We start from the raw sequence: 23,819 nt of genomic DNA on the forward strand, positions 1-23,819 counted from the left end.
TTTCCGAAATACTGTTCGATAATTACAACAGATCTCCGCGTTGCGTTAGTACATTTTTTATTTCCCTCCTAATGCTGGCACTACCATTACAACAACGATACATTCTGCAGCTGGTACCCTGACATAAATCTGGTACCAATTAAAAAAGCAAACAAAAAGACGCCATAGATTTCAAATTTCATTCTTCGTCCTCATACCCTAGTACAACCGCACCATCTCTCGTTACCGAAACTGACGGTGTGCCTGCTGACTACTGATGTATGCTGTTTCTCTGATGTAATACGTAGTCTTACTGTCTGCATGGTTTTCCTAGAGTCACAGAAATCCTAAACCAGTAGCTACGTTGCACTATGCAACATGAGCATATTTGGAACGTTATGCCAAGTATACACGCTGGGATTTCCTCATTCATTCTTTCTAAGAAAATATTTGACTTTCACAATAATATTATAATACAGTGCATCAAAACGAAATGAAAGTGTAAATTACAATCTCTCTCAGCGCAAACTGTACATTCTACTATCACAGTTATTCAGCTAGTCCAGTTTGAAATAATGTCTGACTACAAACAACTTTCGGTTTCCATTAGCTACTGAACAAAGGACTGATAATATTTCATTGACCTCAGTTAACGATAAAAATCTCGTGCAATATTGATGAAGCATCTTCTTCTTCTGCATCGTTTCTGTTCAGTTTAACACAGTGGAGGATACTTTTCCAATTAAGAAAATGGACGACAAACAATCTACAAATTTTGACAGAATTTTATTATCGACTAGCAGCTTTCCTCGATGAAGATGATCCTTCTTCAGAGAAATTTTCTTTTAATAAAAACAAAGATTTTGTGTTGTTGATGGCAACATGTGCTATTTTATTATTGTTTAATTATCATTCACATTTTAACAGTGTGACCATTACAGTTCAAGAATGTGCATAATATAACCCTCAATTTACTTGCCGAATTTTTTAGTATCGCTCCTCTCAGCTTAACTTATTGAGCTTTTGTGTTCCCTGAGCAATTTTTGTTTTTCACCTCAATATCTACCCATTTCTCCTCTTCCTCTTATTTTGTATTAGTTTGCACCTATACTGTCTTACAGCCACTGTGTTATAATAATAATACTCTCCAAAATCACTCGTGTTAACAGGTGGAATGAAAGATAAAGAGTAAGATATTTCTGTAATCTTTGGTTATGAAATTAGTAGATTCTAACATGCAAAGAGAAGAAAATGAGATTTGGAAACATAATATGGCTCATAGATTCATCTTTGCATTAATGCCCGTGTATTTCCGAGCGACTGAAAAGAAGATTGTTGCAAGCAGTTGTTAATTGTTCTTCTGGTGAATATAACTGTGGATCGCTGTGTGTACAAAGAATCATTCTCCCACCTATACTAATCTCGCCAAGCCAGAGCAGAAACATCATTAGTAACTTGTTCTATGATTTCTACTAGCTGTGTTCGCCTCCAGTATTTGTCCTCCAGGGTTTCTTATAGATTCACGGAAGCTGTTCCCTGACATCGTCACTTACGTCCCAACATCATACTCTTTTCTCTAAATAGTATGTACCAACATCTGTTGTATTGTCTTGTGTATTTAAACCGGGAGCCTAGAAACGACGGAGGGGCTTCGCCCCACCATAGCCCTCAGAGGGTGACAACCCCACAGCAAGCCACAGCAGCACACCCACCCCGCCGCCACCCCACACCGAACCCAAGGTTATTGTGCGGTTCGGTCCCCAGTGCCCCCTCCCCCCCCCCCCCCTTCCTGGAACGTGTCGTACTAGACGAGTGTAACCTCAAATGTTTGCGTGGTAGAGTAATGGTAGTGTGTGTGTACGTGGAAACGGTGTTTGTGCTACAATCGCCAACACATTGTATCTGAGGCGGAATAAGGGGAACCAGCCCGCATTCGCCGAGGTAGGTGGAAAACCGCTTTAAAAACCATCCACAGGCTGGCCGGCACACCGGATCTCGACACTGATCCGCAGGGTGGATTCGTGTCGGGGATCGGCACGTCTTCCTGTTCGGGAAGCAGCGTGTGAAACGGCGCGGCTAGCCGCGTGGGCTGGTCTGTACCATGTAACATTTTCCTCGGCGGTCCTGCCAAGAACAGAGAAATGCTCGGTTTGAAGAAAGACTAAGGTAGAGATACAGTATTTCTCCTATGCTGTGTACCATGTGTATCGAAAATTCAATTAAAAGACAAATGTGTCACGTGCGGAATTAAAAATTCAGTGTGAAATTGTGCGAATGATAAGATACATTAATTAAAATGATTGTGTCAAAGTGTTAGAGAGTAGGTGAAATGAGATTAGCGACAAACCTAGAACCAAAATTGGAGACAAAGTGTTTGATGAAGCGAAAGAGTTACGCTCCATTGAAAGGAGATTAACGCCTGACGCAAGAAGCAAGGAGTTTACAGAAAATAGACCAGCGGAATCGAGGAGAGCAATCTTCACCACTGTAGGTCTACCACTACGGAACATTGGTCTTTAGCAGCGAAAGTAATTTTTGAGAACTGTGTATGGAATACAGAATTGTGCAGAAGTGAGTCATGGGCTGCCGGGAAACCAGAGATGAAGATGGCATTACAGGGGAATACTGAAAATTAAGTCGTTTGCTACAAATAGAAATGGGGGTGTTCGTCGCATAATTGGAATTGTAAGAAGTATATGGAATTTACTAATTATATGAATAAACAGGATGATATTGTAAGCGTTAAGACTCAAGGGAATGACTTCCATGGTACGAAACGGAAGGTAAGAGCGCAAAAATAACACGGGAATACTAAGACATACATGCAACAAATAACTGAGAATGTTAGGTGCAAGTGCTGGTCTAACAAGGGAGATGCATGACTTCAAACGCTCAAATATGCTCTGAATATAAATCGTTCATCCCAAAAACAGTGGTGTTAGCCATTCGCATTCAGGACGCTTCTGTTTTCTGCTATTGTCATATCTGGCAGGTGAATATTTTCCGAACAAGAATGTTACGCTGAAGGTAGTGATACCGCATAAAACTTTCTGCTGTGTACTTGTCTAGACAATATGAGTTCCACATGAAAAGGATCGTTGATTATCTGAGACTACAACGTGAAACACTAGAAATAAAGTTACGTGAAAGACATTTCATCATCAGTCTTCAGTCAACTTTTGTGCAGTGACATACATGCCTAATTTCCAATGTATGTGGCAAAAGTCAGATTATGACATTTACATATCAATATCATCGTCTGAAAATGTAATTCTGTGGCGTTTAATACTGGACTACTTAAACGCAGACGTGATACTGAATGACAGAAGAAAACAGAATTTAATGAGACGTGATTATTGTTCCGTTCCAGTTTGCTTTGACCACTTAATTGAAAACGCATATACAACTTGAAGACTGAACAGCTGTGCAGCTCTGTCGGGTAGTAGAAAAATTTCACATAGAGTAGTTATTTTAAGCAGAAGGAAGTATAACCATTAGTCACGACATTACAATGCGTGTTGTTTTGGTTCTATTATATCAATATTTTGTTTCCTATCTTAGACTTGGTGCAGGTGATCATTCAAATGCCTCTCGTGGTGGAACTCGCAGTTTCGTATGCGAATGTCTCAAACCAGTGGTTTTGAGATAAGCGATGAATATTTTAAGCTCGGCTTCCTGGTGCCATAAGCTTTCAAGATCATCTACTTCTTTCTCAAAAGATCTATCAGATGAGGAGATGAACATGAGAAAGGAAATCAACGTGCACCGCCACGAACCATCACAATAGTGACGGTCCGAGGAATAAAAGAAAAAACTGTTTACTGGAATTTATGGTTAACTGATATTTAGATGCTGCGACTGGTTCGTTGATGTCACAATGTGTAACGCAATCGGTTAAAAAAGGAGCCCGATAAAATGAAATCGCACATACACTTCAAGGGCGAAAAGGAAGCCGAAGAAGGGAGGAATTGTTCGACGGCAAAGAAATCGATAAATGTAATTTGTGTGTTCAGACAAACAAATTATTACAATTTCAGAAAAATTGTATGATTTATTCATATGAAATATCTTCACAAGTTCAGCAAGTCAGTTTTGTCCTATTGTTACATTAGTTCTTCAAAATCCCAATCTGTTTGAAGGACCCTGCCCAGAATGCTACAAACTTTCGCAATTGTAGATAGATCCACAAGACAGTTTGGCAAGCACGAAAACAAGCAGTAGAAACTCTCGCTGTGTGTAGGCAGGAATTATCTTGTTGAAATGTAAGCACAGGATGGCTTACAATGAAGGACAATAAAACGGGACGAAGAATATCGTTGATGTGCCGCTACACCGTGAGGGTGCCGCTGATGGCAACCTCAGGGATCCTGCTGCGAAAAGAAATGTACCCCAGACCATCACTGTCAGTTGTCAGGCCATATGGCGGCGACATTTGGTTGGTGTGCCTCCACAGACACGTCTTCACTGAAACTTCCTGTCAGATTCAAACTGTGTGCCGGGCCGAGACTCCTACTCGGGATCTTTGCCTTTCGCGGGCAAGTTTGGAAGATAGGAGACGAAGTACCAGCAGAAGTGAAGCTGTGAAGACGGGGCTTGAGTCGTGCTTGGGAGCTCAGTTGGTAGAGCACTTGCCCGCGAAAGGCAAAGTCCCGAGTTCGAGTCTCGGTCCGGCACACAGTTTTAATCTGCCAGGAAGTTTCATATCAGCGCACACTCCACTGCAGAGTGAAAATCTGATTCATGTCTTCACTGGTCATCGGCGGTCATTTTGGAGCATGCACGACTCATCAATGAAGACAATTCTACTCCAATTAATGAGATTCCAAGCCGAAGACGTGTCTGGAGACACCCCAGACAGCTGCGGGATACCAATCTGAGAGTCGCCCGCCATGAGTCCTAACTGCCAGGATGATGGTCTGGGATGCCGTTTCTTTTCATTGCTGGACCACTTAGGTTGTCACCTGTGGCACCATTACAGCACAACGGTATACCTACGATATTCTACACGCAGTTTTGTTGGCTTTCATGGCAAGCCATCCTTCCCTTTCAGCAAGATAATGTTCGCCCGCCCACGACGATAGTTACTACTGTTTATCTTTATGCTTGGCAAACGCTGCCTTGGACAGCAAGATTTCCGGATCTCTCCCCAACTCAGAACGTTCTGATCACTATGGGCAGGGTCCTCCAACCAGCTCGGGGTTTTGATGATCTAAAGCCCCAACTGGACAGAAGACGGCATGCTATTTCTCAGGAGGACTACCAACAACTCTGTCAATCAATGACAAGCCGAGCAAATGCTTGCATAAGCGAGAGAAGTGGACCAATGCCTTATTGATTTGTTCAATTTGTGAAGCTCTTGCTCTTGAATGAATCACCAAACATTTCTGAAATTGTAATCGTTTGTCTGTCTGTACATGTACATCACATCTATCAGTTTCTGTCCCATTCGGATAATTCCTTCGAGGGGTGCCTATTTTTCTTTTTTCTTGCCGTGTACAAAAGGGCATGAAAAACGCATGTGAAAGCGTATGTATTTCTAATGAACATATTGTACACGTTACTACGTCTAACGTGAGATGATTTAATGAGTTCCTTACCTGTGACCAGGGGGTCGACCGCCTTCTTGGACCTCTGGACGCTGGTGTCTTCGGCAGGAGCGGCCAGGGTGGCGCCCGTCACGGCACACAGCACTAACACCTGAAACACACAGTGCCAGCATTGCCACAGGTTCTGCAGGACAAACTAAAGCAACTTATTAAGACAGAGGCAGGGGAGCCAGTTACAAGAAACCGGCACCCGACAAAATCCGACGCAAACTCGGTCAGCGGCGTCCAGTATGAGGAATATGCAATCGCTGACAGTCACAAACCGCAAACAAACTCTTCTAACAAGCAGTTGTTTCTGTGATGACAGGGCAAAATTCGTTGTTATGGAGAACTTAAAGAGAAAAAAAAAAATGATCAAAAATTTCAGAGAGCAAGCGATCCAATCTAATCTTTCCAACTAAGAAGTTTACGACAGTAAGAGGATTGTAGCGACAACCTTGAAGTATCCAGGAACAGAAAAAGCACCCTTATGTGTCGTAGGGAATACAAGGGACAGGGCTAGAATAACGCCTATAAACGTACTGATGAGCGCTTCGTGCAATCTTTAATGGGGACACGGTGAATGTGCCTGACTCTGTGATTTCGTGGCACCTACTCACTTAAGAGTTTTTACGTATCTTTAATATTTAATTATTTACGTATAAGTAACAATTGTTAATGTTCGACCACAGTGACGAAGATTATGTAAGAGCAAGGAGAACCTAAATTGTCGAGACCTAACACGAACTATGTCGTAGAATGACGAAAATATTTTTTACAGCTGCTATATAAGTGAAGAAATAATCACACTCTGTGAGTCTCATTCACATTGCATTCGTTTGCATATTTGATTCTGATTCTGATTACTGTTATAGCTGAATTAATATACCGGTGAGTGTATGTTGAAAATATAATATGCAATCAAAATGTTATTCAAAGTTGTGTGTTTTATTTATGGAATCCCAGTGATAACCTAATTTCAAAACTGTTGTGAGACAAGTGGCACATGTTAAAGACGAGACTTTTGTGGGAGACTTTTAGTGGGCTTCGCCGACATTTAATCATGCTGTATATCTGAAAAATCAGTCCGCAATTTTCGAGGTTACTTTAAAGAAGTTAGATAATATTCCTGAGAGGCGTCACGACAAAGTATTTTCAGCGACGTTACTCATATCTGATAAGCTGCAATCACTGATAACTTTGGTTTGGAGTCGACCTATTTTATGAAAGACATTTATTAACATTATTTATGACATATGCTTCATCTCATTAGCATCTCATAACAATGTATGACTCAAAGATATATCGGAATCGCATTACAGCTTCGTGTAGGATTACACTGATATAGTTAAATGAAAGTAATCGTAATCTGCCACCAGGAACAGTATTCAAACGTGAGCAGGAAAATCTAAAAAATAACTTTTTGTTTATATTTCATATTTAGTTATTGTTTCTTTCATCCAAATTTCAAATGTATGTGACAGGCATGATGTATCACTTGGCATCCATAGTTGGAAATATGTCACTACATTGGGAGTACAGAATGAAAATAATCCGAATCATTGCACAGCTGCCGCTGCCTAATGGGCTGGTCGCATGCAACGGATGACTCAACCGAGCGAATTGGCGGTTGCTCAAATTTATCGGCCGACATGGCACCGGAATCATACTGATGTTGTATTTGCACTACGTGCTGAAATGTTGGGTCAGACTCTTCCGGAAACTGTTCTCCAAGTCTGACATCAGTTACAATGTAGATGATCACGTCACACAGCATAACATCTGAATCAAAAGCACCATAATCACTTTTGAATTTGCATTTCCTCGTTATACCCAGCTATTCTGTTACCCACTCGCTATAAGTTTGATCTGACCTTCTATTGCAATGAAAGACTTGGTACCTAGCTGCCACAATTTCTGAATGAGGCGAAACACAGCACTTCCTAACGTTGAAACAGAGTAATGTAGCTTCACAGTGTTTGGTACGTTGTGAGCGATTACGTTGGGCTTCAAACTGTTGCAACCACTAGAGCCATTCATCTTGTTGTTTGTTAACCTGGCGAAAAGGAGGCATGGCACTCGGAGCTACAGTAGGTGCCTACTGCACTATATTGGTGGCCTGAGCTGTGATTGGCTGCTATACCGCCTTTAGCAGTGTGGCAATTTGCTGAGTATAAAATAGAAACACCTGTGTTAGCTGCGTTTGCATCTAACACTTGCAGCTGAGGTGCTTGAACAGGGGGTGGGGTTTACACAATTTGAAAGCTTTTCGAAACTTGTTCTTGTTGGTGCCCTCCATAAAATAATGGAAGGAAAAAAGTTTATAGCGTGCTATATTTTTGGTGTTCATGCAGTACAGCTTTAGCATCAGGCATGACATTTTAATTTATTTCCGCAACAGTTATTACATGAACATATAAAGGAATTTTAAGTTCCTTGGTTAACCAAGTCTGTTCATTAGCCTGCAGGTTCTGAACTTCGAAAGGAACAAAACCGAAGTAATTACGATTTTCCACCTTCAGCCATGAAGGGTTCAACCGTTTAGTATAAAATATTTCACCCGATAACTTATTTGTAACGCAGTCAGGCATTTGGGGCTGTTTCATACATGCAAGTTCGATTCGTTAAAGGATAGCAGTTTTTTTGGGGGGTGGAGGAGGGGTGGGTGTTTGTGGAAGGAGTGTTGCTGATATGAAGCTCGAGAAAGTAAACCCCTGGAGTATTGCATCGTGTGCAAATGAAACGTGGATAACCAGAAATCCGGAGAAGCGAACGCTGGAAGGATATGAAATATGGTGCTACTGATAAAAATTAAAAATTAAGTGAATAGACAAAATGACATACATAGAAGTTCTATAAAGTATAGAAAATACGTTTTTTGAAGCCTCTTACGATATGAAGGGTAGTTACTTTGATTTCCGCTACGACACTTAGGCATAGCAAACTTGGTTGTGGAAAGACCAGAAATGGGAAAGAAAGGTTAGGGAAGTCCAGGACTAGGACATGGGAAGAACGTTGAGGATTTTGAGTTCAGCAGTTACGCACAAAAATGCAAATGCTGTCAATTAACCTAAATACCTAGGGATTACAACTACAAAAACGTTAAATTAAAACAATCACTTAAGTAATGTTGTGAAAAAGGCAAACCAAAATCTGTATTTTATTGTAAGAATACGTGGAACATGTAACAGATCTACTAAACAGACTGCTCACATTAAACTTGTTCCTGTCATCTTCTTGAGTACTGCTGCGCGATATGGGATCCTTACTTGGTAGGATTGGCAGAGGACATGCAAACAGTTCAAAGAAGGGCAGGTCGTATTACCGCGAAATAGGTAAGAGCGTATCAAAAATGAGCACAAAGAGTTCCTATGGGACACGCGCAACTACATAAGACAATTTTGTACAATGAGAAAAACCGCAAAACCGTTGCTTAATGCGCAATATTATATTGTGTAGGCGACCGGGTTCAGAACATTTAAAGTTCCATCACCTGTTGTAAAAAATAAAATCACATATTTTTATGAGGCCACCCTCACACCAATGTTGTTGTACAACCTAAGGTTCCGTGTCAAAAGGATAGAAGCGAATTAAGTTCCACAAAAACCGATCACCTGTGCTACGCTATCTGGAACACAACCTTTGGTTCCAGAACAACACTGGGGTGAGAATGCCCTTAGTTGGCTAAGAGATATGATTTCTTATACCAGGTGCTGGAACGTTGTTCGCAAACCGGCCGTGTACACAATAAAAGTTGTGGATTAAGCAACTGTTGTGCGAGTTGTTCATTTTACATAATTTCACGGATACGATGCTCAAATTGGGGTGGCTGTTATTAAATCAAAGGCGCATTTCGACGGTGCGTAATCTTTTCTTTAGATTTCAATCTCCATATTTTTTCCTTACATTGAGAAAATATTTTATTGATTTCCACCTGCGTAAGGATTAATGATCTTCGTAATAAAATAACAGAAATCAGAACTCCCAATGAAATATTTAAGTGTTCCTTTGCCCCTCAAGTGGTTCGAGAGTGAAACGGTACAGAAGTAGTCTGAAGGTGGTTGGATGGATCCCCAGCCTGGCACGTAAGTGTGAATTGTAGAGAAGTAGTGTAAACCTAGAGATATATTTAGGGACGAACAGTATTGCACCAGGCAGGGAAAAGCAGTCATCATCAACATAACAGCAACAAACTGATATGACAGTTGTATCGTGAAATACAGATAGATTGCTACCGTCGATGTTCATGAGTGGAGATTAGAGTGAGAAGGAAGATAGCTTATTTTAATGTCCAGCTGACGTAGCGGCTATTGGAAATGGAAAGGATGGATAAAGATTAGTCATCAACATCTCGTTGACGACTTCCTTATCCGATGCGAAATGCTAGCTTCTTTCAAATGGTTCAGATGGCTCTGAGCACTCTGGGACAACATCTGAGGTCATCAGTCCCCTAGAACTTAGAACTACTTAAACCTAACTAACCTAAGGACATCCATGTCTGAGGCAGGCTTAGAGCCTGCGACCGTAGCAGCAGAGCGTTTCCGGACTGAAGCGCCTAGAAACCGCTTGCTTGGTTGGGAAAGGAAATCGGATATATACTATTCAGAGAACTCATTCCAAAATATGCCTGAAGGGTGGCCGAACGTGATTTCTGTCATCGCCCTTCCTAATGTATGTCGCGTGTCGCAGCACTGCACTTCACTCATCATTAGAGGCAGAGCACAGTATCGGAATACAGAAAGATATGGTAGGAAACCAATTGCAGCATTGCCTAAGGAAACACCATGGCAATGGCCTCCACTGACTCAGTGAAGCGGTGAATCTATAAGTAAATCATGAGGGCTGTCCTCACCTCCTCTAGAAAGTGGGTCCAGTATGATAAGCATTGAGCCACTTGGCTCGGCTGCTATGTTACACCTGCATCTGCGTGTATACTCCGCAAGCCACTCGTGTGTTGTTGGAGGCTAGTATGGTGGGAATAGTTAGGAAGTCGTTTCAGCAGCCAAGTCCTCTGCTGTGAAGTCCGCCACTGGAACTCCAGTGCAGCACCTGATGCTTTCGCGTTTTCTAAATAAAGCTCTAACAAAAGTCGTCCTCTTCTTTCAGTCATCTCCGTTTCCTCTCTCAAACGTACCTGGTACAGATCTCAGACAGACGAGCAATATTCTGTTATTGGTTAAACAAGAGGTTTGTAAGCTACCTCGTTTGTGCGTGGATTACTTTTCCCGAGGGTTCTTCCAGTGGAACTCTCTTTCACTGCTTTTACCTGTAGTTAGTTTTACGTCGTCGTTACAATTTAAACAGCTCTGTACGCACTCTCGTAGGCGTTTTATGCCTGTGACAGCTCCCAGTGATTCTTCTGCGATCATCTAACCATATAATAATGTCGCCCACTTATGTGTAATACATTACATTTATCTATACCGAGCTTCAGCTACAAATACGTACATGAACTTCAATTGTCTGCATTTCCTTCTGCATTCGGTACATTTTTTTTCCCGTTGCGCGTGTTCATGTATTAGGTTGGTGCGTCAGTTCGTAGCATATATGTAACAGTAATGTACCATGGCGTGCGCCCAAAGCTACTTTACGTTCGATGGTTTCTCTCTAGTAACTCTCATTACTTGTTAGTGAGGCCTCTATCCGATCACAAAACTGGTGTGATACTCTGTTCGCGAATTAGAGTGTAGCGCCCGTAGGCAGCCAAGCCCTAAATATCGATTGGCGAGTACAAACCAGGGAATACGAAATGGTTTCAACGCATTATGACGAGAGGACTCAGTTACGTAATTCACAGACTTTCGCAATGTACAGCCTCAGCAATAAGGCATATTCGTTTTGAATGGAAACGTGTGAGCAACACAAGTAAAATACTCACCAGCTTCATCATTTTGCAGAAGAGAAGTGTGGACTTCGGCGATGAGAGCGGGGGATAGTGCGGTCGGAAGACTGCGTGTGAGGATGGCCGGTCGGCCGGTCGGCCGCGCCTTTTATACGCGGGAGCAGGCGAGTACGTGCGGCCATGCTGCCCCCACCAACACCCACATCCCCACACCGAGTTAACACCGGCCATTAATTACCGGCACCTGGGTCCGTCTCGATAACGTGCCCGATGGGGGGAGCGAAAGACGCGAGCATGCCGATTTCTCAGTTTCGTGGCGGCTCTTTTAGCATTCGCACGGGCTTCCATTCTCTCTCTTCGTGGCCCAAATTTTCTTTGTCGTTATCGCCTCGTCATATTAAAATCCCGCTCAAGTTTATATCATTTCGAAATTACATGTGAATTAAACGTGCAGGAATTAACATAGTGTTTCAACGTTCAAAACTGGTTAAAATGTAACTTATCAACGTACGGACACTAAGCATATTGTCTGCGGTCTTGTAATTTTCTTTAATAATATACTTGAGCTTAACTCATATTAGAAGTGTTATTACCAATTCCGTCTTATTACCGAGTCCTCATTACATGTTCTGTGTAAATATAAATAAAAGTTTATAGCAGAAGACTAGGAAACTAAATGACAAACTTCTGTACACAACCGTAATTTTATGTGCAGTGTACATTTTCGACCACAGCTGTTACTATCGGACTGTCATCCGTCTTGAGTTTTTCATCTAACTTGCTAGGCGTTAAATGTTTCATTACTAGTTTCCACTTTGAAAAGATATTACCTGAAAGTTAATTTTACATTGTGAATATTCTTGGTCATATTTTCGTCTTTTGAGACTTGCGAACTTCTTATCATTACGTAGTCAACTGTAGCTTTCATTTCCAACTGTAGGAGCGCAGATTCGTAATCCATATGAGCGTTTTGTCTCTCTGGACCTCTTCGGTTGAAGAGTTACTGTGTAATGTATTCATGTAAGTATGGTTGTGTATAGACGCTAATGTGCTTTCCTAGTATTTTAAAAATGGTCTTTTCCTTCGTTTGAACAGACCATCTTCTCTTGAAGGGGCGATAATAAGTCGAAAGTAGTAATGGAACCATTTGCGTGACTTTTGGCTGAAGTAAGTGATAAAATAACTTAGCAAAGTAGTTGAAAATTTGAAATACCGTTAAAAATTGTGTCAACAATTTTAAAACGCTTAAACAAAATGTACCAGAAATTTAATGTTTCCTGAATATTTTAGCCCTGTTTTCCACATTATTTTTCAGTGTATATGATGTAATGAAGAAACAGTGGTGTTTCTAAATACTACCTATGAACAACATCGGAAGGAGTACGGAAACAGACTTACATAAAAATTGGTTTTAACGCGGTAAACGTGACGGATTTTCGTGAAATTCAGTTAGGGGTATAGAGCCTAGTTTCGGCCTCTTAAGCCAAAAGTGATATAAAACTTTAGCTATTGTTTTTAAATAAGGAATAAGAGCATAAACCTTTTCTTGATCCTCTGTTTTTAGTGTAAAACTGTGTAAAAGAAATATCTGCCCAAACATCACAAAGAAAGAAAAGATTTTCTACCACTTACATTTCGAGATGTTAAGAAAACTGCCGAGTAATATCGGCCACTCTACAAAATATGTAACCTTAAATAAAAAAAGGTGTTCTCGTGGTACACGAACAAATTACTCTGTTTTGTTTTTTCACGTTGTATAACAGTTGCGTTCGAAATTTCTTATTTGTGGTGACTAGTTCGGCTTACATTGCTCATTCTCAAACTATAGCCTTCGTTTTAAACGTTAGCACATTTCCCCCACTTTACAGACATACAGCAGCCATAAAAGGTATTTTACATGTACAGAATAGTAATGTGCATTCAGGCTCCATTAACACGAGAAAGACAAGTAGCGAAAGCTCCTGCCAAAAATACGTGGTATCATATGCAACAGCGACAGAACCTCAATGGAAATAATAGTGTTTACTAATCAACGTTGCTAGTGTTCGCTCCTACGTTACTTCACAAATTACTCTGTACATATATCAAATGTACAGGATAATTAAAACAACAGATGGTTAAAAACCTGTCAACTTGTGGCTGATTGAACTAACACATCAAATTAAACTTGTGGGAAGAGGTTTTCTGTTACACATTTCTGGATGCTCCTTCATAAAGTTTTGATAGAAATCATGGTCTACCAGTTTCTTTTAACTGTTAAATTTTCTGCCACATCGTAATCTAATTTTTTGAACTGAATCTTATCTAACGGCATTAACCTGGAATCTAAATCTCACATGTCTGCTACAAGCATTTCTTCGTAACTTTCTTCAAATTTTGGCTAGAAAAAACCCACCTGAGACGTCGCTGATGTCTTCTGAATCCCTCCAATGATTGTAATCCTCTTTTCAATGGACTAATAAAAACATTATCGACAACAGAGCCCGCCCAGATAGCCGCACGGTCTAACGCGCTTCTTCCCGAGCGGGAACGGTGCCGGATCCCGGTACGAATCCAACCGGCGGATTAGTGGCGAGGTCCTCTGTGCCGGCCAGCCTGTAGATGGTTTTTAAGGCAGTTTTCCATCTACCTAGGCGAATACGGGCTAGTTCCCCTTGTTTCGCCTCAGTTACACTGTGTCTGCGATTGCTGCGCAAAGACTGTTTCCATGTACGCGTACACCATAATTATTCTACCACGCAATGATTTGGGGTCACACTCGTCCGGTATGAGACGTTCCCGTGGATCCACCGAGGGTCGAACTGCACAGTAACCCTGGGTTCGGTGTGTGGCGGCGGTTTGGTGGGTGGAGTGCTGCTGCCTGTTGTGGGGTTATGAACCACTGACGGCTACGGCGGGACGGAACCTCTTCGTCGTTTCTAGGTAGCTGGTTTAATGCATACATACATCATCAAGAGCACTTTCTATCGTTCCGTCTTCTAAAACATTTGAAATCACTTACTTTAATGTAATCTCAGACCCCTCCCTTTGACCCTCACCGCCATGCTTTTTCCTCAACCTTGATGTCGTGCCTTAAAAGCAAAACAAAGAAAACATTTACACGGCCCATACCATCCGACTTTGATATCGCTCATTTACCCTCCTGCCATTGAACACGGCGCAAACAGATTCAGGCTTGAGTGAGCGTAATTTCACTATTACAACTGCATCTATATTAGACTACTTAAATATTTTTACTAGTATAACATTGCTTCTCACCCTTAAAGGTACAAACCAATGCTGTAAATTATACCGTTCTGGAAACACAAACTAGACACAAGGTCTATCAATGCGCTTTATTCCAAGTATTGTATGTTTCCGCTGTTTTGTGGAAAACTGTCCGCTGGTTCGCTACTGTGAGCAGATAGAAGCCTTTGTGTCTAATGATATTCGAATTGTTGTACATTATTCCATTATGTCGTAATCAGTAGATTACATAAGATTGGATTTAGTTTTCGTTCCATATCCCCAAAAATGAGATGATTCTCGTGGTTGTGGAAGTCAGGAAGCAGATCATAAAAAAACATAAAACATTTGAGTATAACACTCCCTCTCCTAATCATGTCAGGAGATTGTCAAAATATGTGATTACATTACAGCACACTGTACGATTTAGGTACTGTGGTCCAGACAATCTTGACCTTGTACGTCGTCGAACAGATGCCTGGCGTCCATACGTTTCGGCATTTGGAGTTGCGGCAGTGCTGCTGGGATAAGTTAGGTGCCAGACGAGTTACGGCCGGCGATTTTCGTTTACCTCACTGAGTCACGTGACGCACACGCTTTCAGATGAATCTTAGTTATTGCTTCCCAATGAGAGAAAGGAAGAGTATGCATGTGTCCAGCTCGCTACATTGGTATTTATCGTACCCTATGTCAGTAGTGTTGTAGTTTCTTGCAGGTTCCAGGCAGTCATCGCGTCTGTTATTTGTTCATACTGCTTACTTTACCTCGGCCTATGGACCTGATAATTCTGTTGTTTACGAACGAACCTGCATGTCTTTCTTCACAGAAACGACGTCCAAACGCTTTGCGAACAGTATGTTGATAATACTGTATGTAGGCTGTTTAGGTTTTTATATTCGTAACGCCACGTAGCGCTCTGTATGAAAATCACTGGCTGTGCTGTGTGCAGTCTGTGGCTAGTTTGCATTGTTGTCTGCCATTGTAGTGTTGGGCAGCTGGATGTTAACAGCGCGTAGCGTTGCGCAGTTGGAGGTGAGCCGCCAGCACTGCTGGATGTGATGAGAGAGATGGCGGAGTTTTGAAATTTTTAAGACTGGATATTATGAACTGCTATATATATTATGACTATTAAGGTAAATACATTGTTTGTTCTCTATCAAAATCTTTCATTTGCTAACTATGCCTATCAGTAGTTAGTGGCTTCAGTGGTTTGAATCTTTAATTAGCTGGCAGTAGTGGCGCTCGCTTTATTGCAGTAGTTCGAGTAACGAAGATATTTGGTGAGGTAAGTGATATGTGAAAGGTATAGGTTATGTTAGTCAGGACCATTCTTTTGTAGGGATTATTGAAAGTCAGATTGCGTTAGGCAAAAAAAAAAAAAAAAAATTGGGAGTCAGTTTAAGCACAGTCTTTTATAATTTTTCGAAGGGGACGTTTCATATGTCGACCCTTAGCCGAGGATACCTCACTGGAATCTTCTGATTTTTTCTTGTAGTTTGTGTAATTAGTGTAGATTTTGTTTATTGCTAGCGCGTAAATGTAGAGAGAATCTCCTTTGTAGTTCCAGTCTTTCATTGTTGTACAGTATAACAGGTGTGGCACGCATGTAAATTTGCACCAAGTGTTTCGCAGCTGCGCTTGCAATTAACTAGATATTATTTTCAGTGATATGTTAATGTGTGCTCTTATTTTTGCTCTTCAAATTGTGTTTTTCTGTGCTGTCGTGTGAAATATTGTGACAATAATGGCGTGTGAAAAACGTAATACTAGGCTCCAAAGTTAGCTGAGAAACGACAGTGAAGACGAAAGCAGTGTGTTAGCGCCACCATGCAATGAATTAACTAATGTTCAAAGTAGTAATTTGCTAATTGTGCATAGGAAAATGGAGCGGGCTGCAAATAATGGTGTAGGCAGTGAAACAGTGAACAGGGAAGCATTATCGATCGATCGGTCGGCAACAGCTCGTCTCAGGATTCCGAAATGACAGGACACAATCTTGCAAATACTGTAGGTTCAGATTTTGCCTCCTCATCGTTTTCTCAAATAAATCAATACACATTTTCTGCTTTTTAAAATACGAATATTGACGGTTCAAACGCACTGCTCAATAGCACTGAGGAACACGTTTCAGACACCAGTGCACTGTTATTACAGTTAATGCAACAAATGGGACAAGGCCTACAAAAGTTAGACAAAACGCTTGAACAAAATCAGAAACAAATGGGACAAAATATTCAAAAGTTAGACACAATGGAACAAAAGCTTCCAAAGTTAGACACAATGGAACAAAAGCTTCAAACGTTAGACTCAGTGGAACATACATTTGAACAAATACGTGAAGATTTAAGTACTGAGTTACATAAAATCGAATCGAAATGTCAAAAAGTCTGTAATGACGTAAAAACACAAATTTGTGAGCATTTCCAACCTATTTTTTCGCGCCATGAAAATACATTACAGAATCACGAATCAGCCATAAAAGGACTGCAAACTATTGTTCATGAAAATCATTAGACCTTGCAAGCTAAAATTGACTCAGTTGCATCTACTGATTCGGTTACGCAACTTGCAAAAACTCAGGAACACTTAAAGGACACAGTAGATACGATTTAAACACAAATGGACACTCTGAAATTTGGTTCAGAAAAACACACTGAGGAAATAAGTACACTATCGGAGAATGTAGTTGAACTTTCGGATCAGTTCATTAGGAAATTCAAACAAAATCAGAATCAAATTAATACGCAACGCCAAAGAGAAATCCGGGAAGTACAAGATCAGCTGACACAGGTAATACAAGAATTACGTATTTCAGAGGACACTCGCGCTCCAACATGGGAAGAGGGACTTAGAAATACGGAAAAGCTACAAAATAATAACACAGGGCATTTCGGAAATTATGAAAGAAATTGGCAAGGTGCACCGAATTTTGAGATGGAACCGCCGACACGAAGTAACAATGGCCTATATGCGATTCGCCGACATGATGATTTTGACTACAAGATGTTTATTACTACACGTAAATTCAAAACATTTAAGAATTCCAGCAACGACATTCATCCACAAGCGTGGCTTCATCAATTCTATCATTGTTTTCCTCCCAACTGGTCTTTAGAGAACAGATTAGAATTTATGTGTGGCTATTTAGAGAATGACCCAGCTGTAAGAATGCGATCGGTCATTCACGATTGCCACAGTGAACGATAATTTTATCATGCCTTCCTCTCAGCATATTGGCCTCAAGCTACACAAGACCGACTAAAACATAGCATCATAATGATGAAACATTTCGAAGAATCTGAATTTTCCAGTCTTGTGAAATATTTTGAAGACATGTTGCACAAGAATCAGTACCTGTCAAACCCATACAGCCCCTCAGAACTCATCCGCATTTCCTTAATCAAATTACCTGAACATTTACGACATATTATTTTGGCAGGACGTTGCAAAGACGACATTGAAGCTTTCCAGGGACTTTTACAAGAATTGGAAATTGACACTGACAATCGCGGAACGCGAAGACAGGAGCACAACAATTACCGGTCACATCCATCACAATTCCGCGACGACAAAAGAAGTAATAACTGGACACGACAAGGCTATTCTTACAAAGTAAATCTTGAACAAAACAGACACCACCCACATGGCAACCGCTGGCATAGTAATAGTTACAGAAAAAGATCGCTTTTCCATAGTAATGAATGTGACAGAGACAACCATAGAAACAGACAATATGGGAATCAAAATAATTATTATCAAGGGAGACAGAATAACTTCAGACGCAACGGTCCACCACGCAGTTACGATTCCGGGAGAAATTCTCCACCACATGACCGACAAACGATAAACTATGTAAACTACCGACAAAACGACAGACCTGAATTCCGTCAGAACTGGCGAGCTTCAAATAGGGCAGGGCCTTCTCGTCAAGGTGAGTTTGTAGAAGTTAGGTCTCCTAATCCCAATAACGACGCACGCCAACAAAGAGACAGACAATGACTCGCACCGCAGGTAGCCACGTGCGCCGGCTGGCTCAGCGAAAAACAATATAGACGCTAACCTTGAGAAAAATTTTAGCATTCCTTACCGACATATACAACATGATAATTGCTGTGAAGTTTAAACTCTGTCCACTAGGAAGAGTAAAGGAATGCACCACATTTCACATGTAAATCCATTTATTGAGAGATAATCTGCCTTTTAACTTAGTCTTTCCTATAAAATTTTTCACTTCACATTACTAGTACTCTTTGTCACACTTAGAAACTGTTAACATGTAACTATGTTTTAAAGTTAACTATTCAGTCTAGAACCCAGGGAACATATTTAGACAGTAATTACAAATGAATTGTTATAGTGAACAGATGACACAGTGTTATTGTGTCGTAAATATTTCGGTAAGAAAGTTAAGTGACCACCTTCATGTAATGCGTCATGGGCACCCAGCTTCGTGACAGTCGCCTGGAAACAAACCATGCCTTTCAGAGGCACAGGTGAAAAAAAAGAGGCCATTATCCTCGCTATTGACATTCCTTTGTGGAAAGCATCGCAAATAAGACACGCTCAAACTTGAAAACATACTATTATACTGTGGAGCTCTTAATTTATGATATTTACTAAAATGCCTAACGAAAGGATGAGAAACATTTCACAGCTATTGTCTTGCTAGTTGAGAGAAATGCCATATGGCTTCCTTTATGTATTTATTTACTCATTTTGTTATAATCTAGCTTCTAGTTGCACTGCAGCACTGGTTAAAATAAAATTTTATAGATGAACTAATATCACTATTTTCTGTCTACAGATCCAGTAAAGAATAATTTTATGATATACCTCCGTAGAAAGGAGAGCAAAAATAGACATTTCCCTTCCCAGGAATTGCAAAAATAATTTTTTAACAGTTTGGTAACTTGTCTGCTAGAGTAAGTGAAGGTGATGCATCACTCTAGTGTTAAGATGTGACATAGGTATTAGACATGGACATCTTTACTGTAATATTCTTTCTGTTTGAGCTTTGTCATGTTTAGATATAAGTTATTGCATTTGTTGATGCTGTTTGCAAGGCTAATGTTACTGAATTTGACTTTGTATTACTCTGTTAAGCCAGTTTTACTACAGATTTATTTTTCTTGTTTGCTGCACGTTGCCTTGTATTAGTTGTAATATTGCATTTGCTTTGCTAATTTATGCTGCTTACTTTGCCAATTTGCATTTTTTATCATTGCTGTTTGTGTTAATTGTTTTGCGCTGCTGCATTACCTCATTCCTTAGTTAAGCATCATAGCTCAATAGATTTAAGTTAGCTTAAGATGTGGTAGGATAAGAGAAAGAGTTGTGACAAATGGAAAGAAATGCATTGAGAAGCTGTAAGAAAATGGTTTGGTCAAAAAAGTATTTTGAAAGAGGATATGAACAAAAAAGTAGGGCTTAGGGTCAACTGGTTTAGGTAGGATTTTCTTGGAAATAAATGATGAGGTAAGATAATGGAAAACAAATAATGAGGTAAGAAATATGTGAAAATATAAATACAGAAAGCATGCTTGGATATGATTTTTTTGGTGGAAACAAATGTTGAAATAAGACGAAAGATCTATGGAATGAAGTTTTGGGGTGGACTGCAGTAACAAATGTTACACTGAAAACAAACCCTGTCCTGTATTTTTGTGTTATTACACTATGTGAATTTGTGTTCTTCCTGTCTGTATGTGTCTAGCTAATAAGATTTATGATGTAGAATTTTTCTGATAAAATGTTATTTACTTTGTAAAGATGTTTAGACATCATTTGTTCTGTTTTGTTTTAATGCTCACGTGTGAGGTTGATGGTTCGAAAGTTATTCAGACCTTTTATGTACTGTATTTGCATATGTCATAATTCCTGTAACACTGATGTGTATGTTTATTTCTATTCTTTTGTAAAACCACTATTACTACAAATGTTATCTGTATTGTTATGTTCTTTAATGATGTATTTTCTACCTTTGTAATTGTATTGTTATGTTGTAAATTTATAATTGTATAGACACCAGTACTTCAAATTAAGTATCATGTCACTGCACACGTTTCTGTTGGTCATAATTTATGCACAGTACGTGAGCAGTTGGGACTGTTAGTATTTGCACATGTGTTAATAATTCAGCAAGAGACTGGTTAACAGCATTGCTGGTTCTAAAGACAGTTAGAAAAAAACTTTGTGAGTGCACAAGTGGTGGTTTATAGACTTGCTATATTCTCTGCAAGACTCTTCCATGGTGATTGTGCACCTGCACAGTCGCAACAGTTGGCTGCTGGCCGTCTCTACAAGGACTACAGTAGGTTTGCATCTTTGATGACTCGCCAATACCATTATTTCTACAAGGACTGCACTGGGTCTGCAACTTTGATGACTCACCAATACCATACTCACTACCAGGACTACAGTGGGTCTGCTCTTTGATGACCTACCTACCAATATTTTTCAGAACTTCGACTGACTCTGCTGTGTGTTTGCTCTGTTGTGGCCCAACACCTGCCTGCATGTCACGAGTCAGCACTGTCTTTCCGTTGGAAGGACAACACTACTTCTTCAATACTGCATGGAAATCCACTGCTGCCATGTGCATTTTCTTTTACTGCTCAGACTTTGAGAAAAAAAACACTGCAATTTTACTGTGATGAATAATCAGGACTGTCTTTATGGACTGTGAGAAAATTTTAGCTTTTGACCAACATTGTGTCAATAAGTGTGTGCAATTGATTTCTTTGTTATTGTAATTATGAAAATTTTTTTGAATTCTGTATTGGCCACTGCCCAAAACAATTTGTAAATTTTTTTGTGGGGAGCATGGGGGCTATGTAACTAGGCTGTTCAGGTTTTTATATTGGTAACGCCACATAGCGCTCTGTATGAAAATCACTTGCTGTGCTATGTGCAGTCTGTGGCTAGTTTGCATTGTTGTCTGCCATTGTAGTGTTGGGCAGCTGGATGTTAACAGCGCGTAGCGTTGCGCAGTTGGAGGTGACCCGCCAGCACTGCTGGATGTGGGGAGAGAGATGGTGGAGTTTTGAAATTTGTAAGACTGGATGTCATGAACTGCTATATATATTATGAGTATTAAGGTAAATACCTACTCATCTGCAATTTCACACGATTAGCGGTCTTTATTGGTTAACTAGCCTTCTCCCCGGGGCTTCACCCACATATCCATTCAACACATACAGTGAACACACTTCCTCCTCTCCTTCTCTATGTCGATGTCCTCCTGCCTCAGTCTGTCCTTCTCAGCCTCTATCCATCCCCTCTCCCTTGCCATATTTACCATCTCCCCTTCCTCTGACCATGTACTCCTCCCCATCACTCTTTCCAATTGCGCTTCCCCCTCTTCCTTCTACACATGCCCACTACCCCTCTATACCTCCTCTGCTTCCTTCTATACCTGCCCCCTACACCTTCGACATGCCTCCTGCGTTTTCTCATCTCCCCCTTCCCGGTGTCACCGTCCTACTGTCTCGGTCTGTCAATTTCAGCCTCTATCCATCCATGTACTACCCATGTGCTGTAGACAACAGTGAAACCAGTTTTTTCTCTATCGTGTAATTACTTCGCAGAAACCTGCTTAAATGTGAATACAAGTATCACTTTCATTCACAGTCACTTTTGGTTAAAAGTTAGAAACGAGCATCATTTTTCGGATTTCATTTCTGACCGATGAGGAAACTTCTTACAGAGATTTCAGGAACATTCTCGTGAGTAAGGCATTAACATTTGGTTTCCTTAAGTCCATATAATTATTTTCACGTCCACAAAGAACTAGCAAATAAACGTTCTTCGTTCCAGGCTCCTGAGATTTTGTTGCAGGCCACTTTCTTGTTTTTTAAAATTAACCTTTGGTATTGTATTTGCTGGTTTACAGTAGATTTTTATTTTTTTAAATATTTTTGCCGTTCCTGGCGTGTAGGGTCTTCAGCCGTGTTTGTGGTCACTTGCCTTAAAATTCTAATTTGGTATTTGTATTTACGCAGTAAGCCTTTAAAACCATATTTACTGCCATTCCTGGCGTCTAATACCTTCTGCTGTGTTTGTGGGGACTTGCATTTAATATTTCAATGCCGGTAATTTGTAAGTTGCAGTAAGTTTTAAACAATTCTTAATTTACTGCCATTCCGAGTGTGTAAGGCCTTCTGCACAGATCACAGTGGCTTTCTTTTAAAACATTATCTGCTGTATCTGTATTTAATGGTGATTTGCTAAATTATAACTCACTGAAGACACTATTATTTACATAGTTGTTTAGTCCTGGATTAATAATGTGTGGTATTTTTTATTTATTGTTGAGTCTGGAATTACTGGTTTAAGAGAAGTTGTGTGCAACTTTAAAAGGCAACTAACAGTAACTGATTACGGCCCCGTCCACAATGGTAACCGAATCTTGCCTTCCTTGACTACCAGGTTTCATCTACGTGTCTACATATTTGGAGCCATCTGTCACTGGAGGTCTCAGAACTGTAGCGTTTAATGCGGTAGTGTCTAACGTAACTGTCTCGGAACGCGAGAACAGCGTGCTGCAATCAAGTTACGAAGCCAATGAGTTCGTCCACACCTGGAACACCCACCCTTTCAGCATTACAATGCCTAACCACACAAGAGCACTCCGACGTTTGTAACAATGTAACCATCCGGTGATTGGGTTCACTGTCATTGATGGTCCTCCATACAGTTCCTAGTTTCCCATCCGATTTTCATCTCATTCCAAAACGTAAAGAATATATTTTACAGCAGCGGCATCAACAGACTGGTCTCTTGTTGGGAGAAAAGTGTTCGTCGCAAGAGTGACAATGTTGAGAAACAAATATGTAGAAGTAGAAGGAGGAGAAGGAGATGGTTCCCTCACATTGAGGTCATTAGAGACGGAGCACAAACTCGGATTAGGAAGGAGGGGGAAGGAAATCGGCCATGCCCTTTGAACGCAACCAACCCAGCATTTGCCTGAAACGATTTAGGGAAATCACGAAAACCATAAATCAGTATGGTCAGACGCGGGACTGAGCCCTTGTCCCCACGACCGCGCCACCCCGCTCGGTACAAATATGTAGACATGAAGAATAAAGATGTACAGTGTGAATAACGGTTGTTTTATTTAAAAATATTTAAAAGTTTTCGTATAAAAATTGGGAGGCATTACTTTTCAACACGCCTTTTAATATGCTCTA

The 23,819-nt window shown here is 40.5% G+C and overlaps 1 protein-coding gene across 2 annotated transcripts in view; it reads right to left on the minus strand.

Moving 5' to 3' along the window:
- Positions 1-23,819, minus strand: part of LOC126284147 (uncharacterized) — a 144,250-nt gene that overhangs the window by 67,316 nt on the left and 53,115 nt on the right. The window contains exons 1-2 of one of the 2 annotated variants that reach the window (XM_049982866.1): positions 11,443-11,525; positions 5,577-5,676 (exon numbers count right to left, since the gene is read on the minus strand). The exons of the other annotated variant lie outside the window; for it this stretch is intronic. Coding sequence (XP_049838823.1) covers positions 5,577-5,676; positions 11,443-11,454 — 112 coding nt within the window. The 5' untranslated portion in view covers positions 11,455-11,525. Of the gene's footprint in view, positions 1-5,576; positions 5,677-11,442; positions 11,526-23,819 lie in introns of those variants that run through there. 2 annotated transcript variants of the gene reach the window in all.

Source organism: Schistocerca gregaria, chromosome 8 (genome assembly GCF_023897955.1).
Source record: "Schistocerca gregaria isolate iqSchGreg1 chromosome 8, iqSchGreg1.2, whole genome shotgun sequence".
NCBI classification, from domain to species: domain Eukaryota; kingdom Metazoa; phylum Arthropoda; class Insecta; order Orthoptera; family Acrididae; genus Schistocerca; species Schistocerca gregaria.